Source organism: Corylus avellana, chromosome ca1, assembly GCF_901000735.1.
Source record: "Corylus avellana chromosome ca1, CavTom2PMs-1.0".
NCBI lineage: Eukaryota > Viridiplantae > Streptophyta > Magnoliopsida > Fagales > Betulaceae > Corylus > Corylus avellana.
The window spans coordinates 13,432,981-13,445,294 of NC_081541.1; the positions used below are offsets into that span (position 1 = coordinate 13,432,981).

Below are 12,314 nucleotides of genomic sequence, written 5' to 3' on the forward strand. Positions count from 1 at the left end.
AGCCTAAAGTTTCAGCATTCATTTGGATGGGCCTAGCTTTAGTGGGGATTTTCTTTTCAGAAAACTTTTTAATGCAAGGTAAAGAAACAATGTGTTTTTTCCTATGCCAAAAAGCATTAGGAAGATCAGAACAAACAAGATCAATGATACGAGTATTAAAAGAGACAATTTTAGATTGTAATAATTTATCATAAAATTGTTCAGCAATTTTTTTGTATTTAATTTCTTGTTTTAGGAAATTTAAATGTTTAGTTTTGGCAGTGATAATATTAAAATGGCTAATATCAATTTCAAATTTGTTAGCAAAATAAAATTTTACTCCAACATCCATTTTAATAGTTGAAACACCAGTTTCATCAACAGAAAAAGGATAAAGCATGCAAATAAAAGGAAGACCAAGAATAACCTTTTCAGTCATATTTTTAACAAGAACAGCAGGAGTATCAAAACAGACATCTCCCTGACAAACATGTATACTATTTAATTCATATTTGATTTGCAAACGGCTTCCACGGGCAGAGTTCAATCTTTCAGTGGATTTTTCAAAATATTTGCTGGGAACTATACCTTCTTGAATACAATTCAAATCGGCGCCATAATCAATCAAAGCAATAGTATCAAATGCATAATCAGGAGCAATGACAATATGAACTTTAGAATACCACTTGGGTGGAACAATTTTGTTAATAAGACTGATAATCTTGATGTCATTATTAACTTCATTGGAAATCACTTTATAACTGGATTCCGCTTCATCAAAATGTTCAAATTGCTTATCATTTTCATTATCAGAATTGTGATCTTGAAAACAATTTTGGATTTTTAGTATTAACAGTTGTTGTTTTAAATCATTATTATCAGTTTTAAAAGTAAAAATGTCATTTTTCAAATCGGCAATTTCTTTCTTGATGTTACTAATCTCATGCTGCAAATCTAAGATAGTAATTTCTTTGGATTTTTGTTTAGAAAATCGTTCCAAAGTTTCATCAAGAGAGATTTTTGTATTGCTGGGTTTATTAGCATTTTTAACCATGGTATTCTTGAGTTTTTTAAGGTAATCTTCTTTTAATTCAGAATTTTCAAATTTTGAAATTAAAGTGATTAGCAAATTTTCTTGTTCTTCAGTTTTTGAAATAACATTGCAAGCTTTCACATTTTAGCAGCAGGAATCATTACAACCAATTTTAAAATCATTATCAGAAAATTCACTGGCTGAATGGTAATCAGAGTCACTTGAAGTTGTTAAAATTTCACAATCAGAAGAACCAGAAGAACTTACTGATTATAGGATTCTAAAAAGATTCTCTTTTTCATTGTTAACAATTTTCAAAGCATTAATTTCTTTTTTTAATTTTTTGGGTGGTTCAGGACACTTGTCAGCAAAATGTCCCGTTTTCCCACAATTAAAACATTTTCCGTTAGAAAAATATTTGTCAAATTTTGAGTTATTCTTTTTGGATTTGTTAGGTGATGAAAATTTTTTAAATGGTTTATTAAATTTTCTTTTCTTGTAACTATTGTAATATGGAGCAGGTCTTTTCTTAAAAACTTTATCAGGTTTCTTTCTATTTCTCCGAGAGGGAGCCATAAGAGGTAATCCAAATTATTCGCAGAAATTTTCCATTTCATATTTAGCTTTGTTTTTGTTTTTTAGTTGTTGTCTTATCATTTTTTGATCAATGCACATTTTTATGCCAAGTTTTTTAACTGTAGAAAATAAATCACCATAATTTAATTTTTCATATTCAATTAATCCAGTGTTGGAGTTAATGAGTTCATCTTTAACTTTATGAGCAAATAATGAAGGTAATCCATCAATAAATTTTTCTTTCCAATAAGGCTTTTGGCTATCAGATCTAACCATAACACGAGAAAGAAAAACATCCTGATACCATCTATAATCAGACATAGTAGGACAACGAAGATTATTCAAGAAATCATAAATGCGAGAAGGTGCTCCAATAAAATGTTTAATGATAGTGTAAATCAATGTGTTAACACTGTCAGGTTCACCAGTGCCACGTTGCTCATCAAAAATTGGTAAGCCACCTTCATATTTTTTGACAGCTTTTCTAATTATTTCTCGAGACTCTTCAGTAAGGTCTTTATCCCACCAATTTCGAAGAATTCCAGAGAAACCAGTAGAAAGTAAATCAACAATTTCTGATTGGCTTAAATTGTGATTAGTAACATAGGCATTAGCAACCATTAACATGTGATTCATTTTATTCAATATTTCTTGTTCAGACAAACCATCAATGTTCCATTCATAAAGTTTATCAACAGAAACAGAAAACTGAGATTGAAAAAATCTTTCTTCAAACTGTAAATCAGGTGGAGTGGGTCTTGAATACCAGTTTTTTTGTAAGATTAACAGGCTTTGATTTATCAAAAATTCTTTGGAGTCTTTGGTCAGGATTAAAATTTTCAATCATTTGAATGTTGGAATCAGAAGAATACTGAGAAAGTTCAGAGTCATCGGAATCAGATGTTTTAGTGTTTTTTTGGACAACACAAGCTTGTCCAGATCCAGAAGCTTGACTAGCTTTTAGATCTTTCAACATTTTGTCAATTTTGTCAACATTTTTTTGATTAGTGGTTTTCAATCCAAGATTTTTTCTTTCTTCGGGAAGAGAAATGATGGGTTTTTCAATTTTACAACTGGAAGTAATGGGAAAATCAATTTTGTCTTCAATCCGATCCAATTGTTGGCCAATAATATGAAGAGATTGGTTTACGAAATTGTTTTGTTCAATTATTTTTTTGGTTTCACTATGAATAGTGGCAGCATCAGGAGCTTTAAAAGGGGAAGCTTTAACAGTTGTGTCAGTGCCATAGGTCTTGATCAATAAATTTTCAAGAGGAGGATGAGAAGCTTTAAATTGCCACATCTATAAATTCTTGACGTGTCAATATAACACGTCAATATTTACTGACGTGTCAAACTCTGACACGTCAGTAAATATAAAATTAATTAGTTATTTAAATAAAATGTTTTAAATTTAAATTGAATTCAAATTTACTGACGTGTCAAATATTGACACATCAGTAAATACTAACGTGTTGTTTTCACCACGTCAATAAATGTTAACGTGCCACTTTTGGCACGTCAACATTTATTGACGTGGCAAAATATTGCTACTGTTTGCCACATCAAAAAATGGTCTTTTTTTTTTTTGTAGTGTAGGGTGATTCTATCAACTCCATGTCTATATTTGCAAACAAGTAAACAACTCTCGGTTCAAAGTTCAAACTCTCATTTAATAAGTGAGATTTAATATATGAAATATTTAATTAAAAAATAGAAAGTAAATTATGAATACAGGGTTCGAACTGATATGAATGAACAAATTTAATAATTTAATTTATAATCTAACACCTATTATTAAGATAGAATTACTTACATCTAATGAACTCTCACAAATCACACTCATAAAATCAAACCTACCTAAATCTCATACCCAACTTATATTATGTACGGTTAATAATTCGTTATTTTTTTTAAAAAAAATAACTGATAAAAAATAGTGAATTTCCATCATTTAATTAAAATTTTAATATGAGTATAGAAAAAAAAAATTAATATTTTAACATTTTCTCTCTACTATGTGAGTTTTAATTTCCACTCGAGGAGTGAGGCCCAATATATGAATCAGAATTACAAATACATGGGTTGAATTCAAAACTTTTATTTTAATATCATGTTAAATCATTGGTTATCTCACAAACATTTTTTACTCAAAACAACTACCATGCTTTTCCTACTTATTTAATAATTAAATTATTAAAAAATAATCATTTAATTATAGCTTGCGCATGCTAGGCCCTCATACAGGCTATGGCACATTGACATGTGCTTTAGTGTTTGGTATTGATATGTGAGTAAGTGAAAGCAAATGTCACGTCCCATTCATTCATGATGTTGACTAATTTTTTTTTTTTGGTGGACAAATGATGTTGATTTTTTTTAGACACATTAGGCTGGTTGTTGATGCAATAATTTTGTTGTTTTACCTTTTTCTATTTTTGGCTATTTTTCAGTTTTTTTTTTTTTTTTTTGCTTAACTTGAGTGGAAACTTTTGTCCGGGAAGGAAAATTGGAAAGGAACAAGTGGATTATTTGGAAAATTGTGTTTTCATAAATTATTTTCCATCTTTCTAATCAATATATATATATATATATATATATATATGATGACAACATACAAAATTATATCTCTCTCTTCTGATCTTCTTGTCTATCCAACAAGTAAAAACTCTTTTCAATCCTACCACTTTTTTCATCCCTACGGTGAAATAACTTTACCATCGGTCTAATTAGACATATCGACTATATGGAAAGTAGTCAAAAGCTTGGCAGCATGCCCCGTGGAAAACTTTAAGTACCATATTTAAGAGTAACAGGACCTACAATTTTAAGGTCTTGTTTGGAATTGCGTTTGAACAGTTTAAAAATACTTTTAACACTCAAAAAGTTTATTTGAACAAAAAAATATTCGTTTGATAAAAAAATATTAAAAACACTTTTAAGAGTCTAAAAAGCCTAAAAATAGTCAAAACCTACTTTTGGCAGAAGCTTAAAAATGAAACTTTTACCTAAAAGCACTTTTTGACTTAAAAACTCTATTTCTCAAACATAATTTTAAACATGCTCTAAGATTAGCTCAACTAGACATACGATCTCTTGATAAAGAAATTACTTTAGTGATGTCCTTCATTGTCAATGGTATATATATATATATATACACAAAAGCCAAAGTTTTATTTAAATAAACTTATAATCATCCAAACAATTTGATTCGGATTTAGATATGGTTATTAAAGAAACAAAACAATTGGGGAGCATTCCAACTTTATTTGTTAATATATTTTGATTTTTGATTTTTTTTTTTTTTAAACGGACGGCTACCAGGACTCCTGATTTTAACCAACTGATGAGATCATTATCTGTCACACTAGACATTGGGGTCTACGACTTGGGGACAATTTAATTGGACAACAACATTCCTACATATATAACACGTGGGCTAAAGAAAAACAGTAATAAATAAATAGTTTATTTGCAAGTGGAAAAGCAATACGTACGTGATTCTTGCCTCAACCTTCAATTATGAGGTTGGCGGTGAGACATCATGAAAAGTTGATCACGTGTGTCGCCATTCATTATTACGTTACTATCAATTATCAGCTTGGCCCTCCTGAAAATTGACTTTACTGTAATAGAGAGTCTGAGGAAGAAAACTTGCCAGCTACCCCTTCTTTTCTTTCAATTGTTAGCGGCATGAATTCCACATTAGCAAAAGCCTTACAAGCTGTCAAGCAATCAGCTCCCATATCCTACAACTATGGAGAAATGTTAACTCCAGCTAAGAAAGTCATGGGCAATCAACCAAGGAAATAGTCTCTGCCTTGCAAGGAAATTATTAATGTTTAGACAGCAAGGCATTCTCAGGCTTTAGTTGATGTGAAATTCATACTGCTAACATCAACCAACCTACCTATCTTCCTTCTCTTCCCCTTAGAGAAACCCATCATTCTAAATCCTTTTTATCTTCCTTCTCTCCTAAGAGAAACCCATCATTCTAAATCCTTTTTATCTTCCTTCTCCCCTAAGAGAAACCCATCATTCTAAATCCTTTTTCTCTTCTGGTCTTCAAGTCAAAAGCTCTTTGTTTGACATGGAGGTGCTGAGTTTCTATGTTGGGGTCATAGGTGAGAAGCCATTTCTCTTCTGTATAATGTTGTTCAGGTCTCTCTCTCTTTTTTTTTTTCATAATTGAAATATCTGGGTTTCACCTCGACTAGATTTGGCTTGAGCTCTCACTTACAGGCGACCTCAAGAAATTGTTTGCACTCTAGAAGGGTCGAACCTTAGTGACTTACTACTCGAGTCAACTACTTAGTAATACTAGATCTTTTATTTCTTGTGCATGCCAAGGAAGATAATCTCATGTCTTCTCCTTTTTGCAGGCAACATCATCTCAGTATTAATGTTTCTTTCCCCTGTGTAAGCCAAAGAACTTTTTATTTTTGCAGCCATTCAATCCTTCGTTAATTAAGCATAAGAAGATGTTATTTATTAAATAATCACTTATTTCAAAAGCTTAATTAATTAAGCTATAGAAAAAGGTAAATTTAATAATTCAATTAACAATTTTAACATTATTGTAAATGCAGCGAGACATTTTGGCAAATAATAAAGCGCCAGTCTACAGAGGAATTTGAGAGCCTTCCTTACATTTGCACATTGTTAAACTCATCCTTGTGGACTTACTATGGAATTTTAAAGCCCGGGGAATTACTGGTGGCCACCGTCAATGGTTTTGGCATCATTGTCGAGACTATCTACGTCATCTTATTTCTTATATATGCACCAAAAAGGTCAAGGGTAAACCGATATTTTTCACTCTCTTATCTCAAAAACTTAAAAACGAACAAGAAATAATGAATTTAATAATTTGATATATTAATGTTTTCGTAGTTATGAATATTATCAAATTTAACAGCTTGTTATATATGAATTAATTCGTTGTGCAAAATTGCAAGGCTAAGATTGCCATTCTTGTGGGGATCTTGGATGTGGGCTTCCTAGCAGCAGCAGTTCTAGTTACTCGGTTGGCATTGCAGGAAGAAGCACGAATTGATGCAATAGGGTTCTTGGGTGCAGTGTTAAATTTTATGATGTATAGCTCACCTCTTGCCGCCATGGTAAGAATTAATTTAAAGCTCAATTGGTTGGGTGTGTAATATTATCTATTGACTCCTGTTTTTGGATTGGAATTTTTTTTTTTCTCAACCCATATATTAATTGTTTCCATTTTAATTCCAATTGGGTTTATTAATCTCTTTTTCGGTTTCCATGGATACCCAAATTAGTAAATGTTTGATTATGATCCTACATAATTGTGAACCTCATCTGTAGCTAACATCATAATTTCTTCATTATGATCCAATCAGCAACGCATAATGAACCCGTCTGGGCGAAAATACTCACGTCTAATTCTCTGCAATTTTTTTTTTTTAATAAAATAAATGGGATATTTTGAGAGTTTTGTCAAGATTTAAAAGAAAATTCTCATGAAAGGATGACATTTCAAAAAATTAAATATTTGATATCATAAATTGAGAGTTTTTAAATTTTAAAAGGATAATTTCAAAACGCGTTGAATTTTAGGAGGGTTTTGTGAAGCTTCCACTTTCATTTTTAAGGAGTTCTTCAAAAGATTTTCACTTCATCACTAGAATTACTGCATTTGATATGTTTATTGCTTTACATAATTTTGATGATATTGTGTGGTTGTGAAATTTTAATTGGTAGTGATTATTACAAAACGCCTATTTACCCCTCTCCTCTTATGTGTTGTTTGGGGTCATTAAGCCAATTTCACTAATTTTTTAGCCATTTTTATCTGGTAAATTCACCGATGACACCTACTCTACATTAATCACTTCAAAACTTGGGTCTTCCTTTCTTTTCCATCAAAACTTTCGGTCCATACATGAAACCAGATATTCCTGTGAAAGACAGGCTGACTAAACTCTGTTTGAGACTACAAAGTCGTATACAAACTGATGTAACAGACCATAATCAGTGAAATAATTAGAAAAAATTGATAAGTTAAAATTTTTGATTAATTATTTCACCAATTATGGCCAACCATGGTAGTTTGTAAATAATTTTATAATAAAATTTGTAGTAGTCCCAACACCACTCGCTCAATATATAAGAGCCTTTTTTGTGTGCCTTGACTCTAATCTAATGTACCTAATTCAATAACTTATGGGTAATTACTTTTTTCTCCACATCAATTACAATGCATTGTCATTTTGTCGTCATGAACTACAATGCATTGTCACTTTGACCGTCTGAGTTAACACATTTGACTGACGAAAGAGAGGTTTTCGGCATAAAATGGTAGTTTGATCGGGTCGGGCAATAGGGTTGTCAGTTCATGAAGGCAAAGTAATGATGTGTTGTAATTGATTGGGGGGGGAAGGGAGGAAAGGTAATTACCCCAAGATTTATGTGCACAATTGGACAAAATGTATCTTTATTAGACATTATGTGATGGAGTTTAATGTGGTTTGTAAATTTGGTTTCTCAGAGAACAGTGGTGAGGAGCAAGAGCGTGGAGTACATGCCATTCTTTCTCTCATTTTTCCTTTTCTTGAACGGTGGGACATGGGCTTTCTATGCTTTGCTTGTACGTGACTATCTCCTTTTGGTACGTTCTTCTAGTCTTTTTCTTTGGGGTAATATTTTGTTAAATTATGAATTAAATTTCTCATTTTCTATCCGTTTAAGCTGGTGATGCTCTAACATAAAGTATCAAATTTGACTCTATAGTTTACCACATTTCTATTAAATATTTGGTTTCGGTTGAGAGCTTTTATTTGTTAGCAATTTATGGCCCAACAAGTTTGTTTTCCAATGAATTTTGTCTCATATTTGGGCCATCCTAAAATTGAAGCAACAACCACGGTTGAGAGCTTTTATTAATCATGTTTATCGTGGTCAGATTTACTAGAAAGGAACGACTTACACAGAATAATTAAACTTTGGGGAACATGTCCTACTCACCATATATTGCCATTTGCCAATGAAACTTAATTGGTTGGATAGTTGAGAAACCTCATAATGAAATGGTAATTAAACAAACAATTTAAATAAAGAGAGAAAAGATATAGATTTACGGATAATTTGTTGTTAGATACATACTGATAAGGGTGAAAAGGCGGGCGGTTATTAGCCACCTGATAACCGCCTTAAAAGCGGTTAGTAAAAAACTGCTAACCACCTAGGCAGTTATGGTCGCCTTTAGTATATAATATATATTTATATAATTATAATAATAATAATATTTATACATATAAGATGATCAATTGATCATTAAATCATAATTTTTTTGAGATAATTAAATCACAATTTACATATTAATATATTATCATTATAATTATATGATTATATCACATGATAAATTAATGATAAAATCATATGATTATATAATAACAAATTTTATATATATATATATATATAATATGACATAACTCATAAGTATACAAATTCATACTAATACAACATTTAAGTATCTAGAGACTTAGTTCCTATATATGTTATAAACTATAATTATACATATATGCATATTGAATAATATATATGTATAAGATCAATACTTAATCATATGATTCAAATTAAATTCAAATAATTAATCATAATATTCATGTACAATGATAATGTAATTCGTATAATATCAAATTAAGTAATTGACATTGGATTAAATAATATGTTACTTATAACCACAATTGAAGTATTAATGTATTATCATTATCATATTATCTTTTTTTTTTTTTTTCCTTTTTTTAAGTACAAGTAGATGTAAATTAATGTAAATTTGAGGTCAAATATTTTAGATTTTTCAATATGAGCTCATTTTGGAGCAATTTTGCCCAATGTAGTTTGTAAAAGAAAAGGCCCAAAATTGAAAATTGGCACAAAGGCCCAACTTTGAAAAAAGCGGTTATAACGGGCAGTTATATGTTTACTAACCGCTAACATGGCAATAGTGTGCCCATCACCTTTTTGAAAGATGATGTTTTACACTGTTTAAATGTCTTTACTCTTTAAAAAAAAATTCTCCAAAATATATATATAATCAAATTAATTTTTTTTTTAAATAAAATAAATTCAAATAAATTAAAAAAAAAAAAATTAGAGGGGTGGCTACCGGTTGTTGGGGGTAGCCCCGGATCTGCCCTAGGCCACCCCCCTCCATTGGCAGCCACCCAGCCTTTTTTTCAAAAACAAAAAAAAAAAAAAATTGTGTTGTGTGTGAGTGAAAGGGGAGAAATTTTGAAGTTTTTAAGTGTGGAAGGTTGTTACAAATGCAAACTTCGAGCGCCAATATTTTTAAAATCGGGGATGTTTGAATAGTAATTTGTGAACAATGTTACTATTCACATGTTCCAATTTACACGTTAATATAAATGTTTGAACAGTAAAATGCCCAAATTAGTAACGTTTTCCAAAAATGTCTCTATTCCAAACGTTACTAATCGGGCTTTTTTAGGTAGTGTGTTCTCATTATCCTACATGGTCGTGGATATTGTTTTCTAAATTTTTTTTTTTAGAAAGTAAGAATAATTTTTTTTTGTTTTTTAGAAAACAATATTAACGTAGGATGAACATAACACACAAGAACCACAGGAGGAATTGTAGCATTACTAATATTTTTATAAGAGAAATATTACGGTTTCTCCTGGTGTTCTCCTCATCCTATATGGATATTGTTTTCTAAAAAAGATGAGAAAAAAAAAAAAAAATCTTATCCTATCGATCCCTCATATTTTGTTTAGAAAATAATATCCACGTATATGGAGAACACCAGAAGAAACCATAACATTTCTCTTTTATAATATGTCGAGCATATTATGTCACAAATATGGCAATGTCACAAATATGGCAATACAATAAATGTATGAGAATAGACAATAATATACTAAGAGAATAATATACTAACAAAATCATTTTGATTTGGTCCACAAGGGGTAGATCAATCTGCTGTGGACCACAAGGGGTCACTAGTTCGAATCCCCCCTCTCCTCCCCTCCCTCCCTTTGTGTGGACATGTCAAAAAAAAAAAAAAATCATTTTGATTTGATCACGATCAAACCCATTTAGTGATTACAATCAATCCCAAAAGATAAGAGAAGTACTATTTAGTAGACTTTCATACTATTACCATACAACTATGGTGATGTGACAATAAAAATTAGTTATTAATTTTTTCTTGTTATAAGCCATTATTGATCAAATGGCTCACTGTCACATCATCATAATTGTATGACAGTAGTATGAGAGTGTACTAAATATCATATAATTAATATATACCATATCATATATTCTAACAATAATGTCCTCTAATATACTTATGTATGTTCTATATAATCATGACAGAATGTTGATTTTGTGATATAGGCACCAAATGGATGTGGGTTTCTACTTGGAGCAGCGCAGCTAGTGCTCTATTTGATATACAGAAAGGCCAACCCACGTAAAAACATCTCTGCAGATACACTGGAACAAGGATCCCAACATGAGCACCTCATCTCTTCCTCAAGTTTATCACGTGAAAACAATGAAGAGTAGGCATTTATAGTGACTCATCAAATGGTGGTTTTTTAGAAATTTTTTTGTTTTTATTTTTTCTGTTTTCTACCCAGATGAGAGTTTTATAAGCAATTTTTTTTTTTTTTTTGGATTTTTTTATTTCCTTCTTTTACCCAGATGAGAGTTTTATTAGTGGGTTTTTCCAGCTTCACAAAACTAAATTAGGGATAGTTGCTTGAGTTCTTTGGTACCCTTATGTGGTGTTTGGTTCAATGAATCTTTATTTTCTCGCATCCATATTTCAGGAATGTGATGTTTGAAAATCTAGATTTCCTTAAAAATGACTAAATTCGTACTTGAGAATCAGGGGTGGATCTTGGGGTGATCATGCAGTTGCGGTTAGTGGTTAGTAGTTGAAACTGCTAACAGCAACCGCTTAAGCGGTTAGTACATTTTACTAACCGCCTGGTTAGCGGTTAACCACATCCGACTAACCGCTTTTTTGGGCTTTTTTTTTAGCTTTCTTTTTTAGCTGAATTTGAGAATTAGGCTTTTTTTGGTCTCACTTTAAATGTTTTTTTCCAATTCTTTTTTTTTTTTGGGTCCAATTTTCAGTTTTGGGCTTATTTTGCCCTTTTTGGCCTTTTATGTGTCTTTTTGGCATCAAAATATGTACTATTTAACAAGCATATAGGTTGCGATATACTACATTGGGCTTGCTCCAAAATGAGCCCATATAAAAAAAATGTAAAGGGTACCTAAAAAAACCCAAATGCTATCAGCATCAACAAAAAAAAAAAAAACATAGTTATATGAAAATCATCATGATGATCAAATTCCTAACCTAAAGTAATACAAATACGAATATCAAGGAAAAACCAGTTGTTAAAAAGCATTAGAGTAGATATCCCAAACAAGGAACACAAACATAAACATATTCAATACACCATGCTTTGTGGTTCTTACTAACCGCTTTTAAAAACGTATAGCAGTTAAAATGGTTAGCGGTTAATAAAAACCGCATGAACACCCCTAGGCGGAACCTTCTCTTGGCTTTGGGACCAGCCCCCAAGCCATAAGGTGGTCTCCAATTTTTTATTTTTAAAAATATACCTTTAAAAATTAACTTCTGCCCCCCAAACAAAACGTTCTCCGCCTCTGGATTAAGAATTCGATAGGATTTTCGGAATCATAAGATTCACATGTT

General features: G+C 31.1%; 1 protein-coding gene across 1 annotated transcript; it reads left to right on the plus strand.

The window, feature by feature from the left end:
• The first annotated feature begins 5,548 nt into the window (after positions 1-5,548).
• Positions 5,549-11,236, plus strand: LOC132167489 (bidirectional sugar transporter SWEET17-like). Its single transcript, XM_059578482.1, has 6 exons — positions 5,549-5,712; positions 5,971-6,007; positions 6,178-6,388; positions 6,547-6,708; positions 8,106-8,225; positions 10,976-11,236. The coding sequence occupies exons 1-6, from the start codon at positions 5,679-5,681 to the stop codon at positions 11,144-11,146; spliced, it is 735 nt and encodes a 244-aa protein (XP_059434465.1). The 5' UTR covers positions 5,549-5,678; the 3' UTR covers positions 11,147-11,236.
• The last annotated feature ends 1,078 nt before the right edge of the window (positions 11,237-12,314 follow it).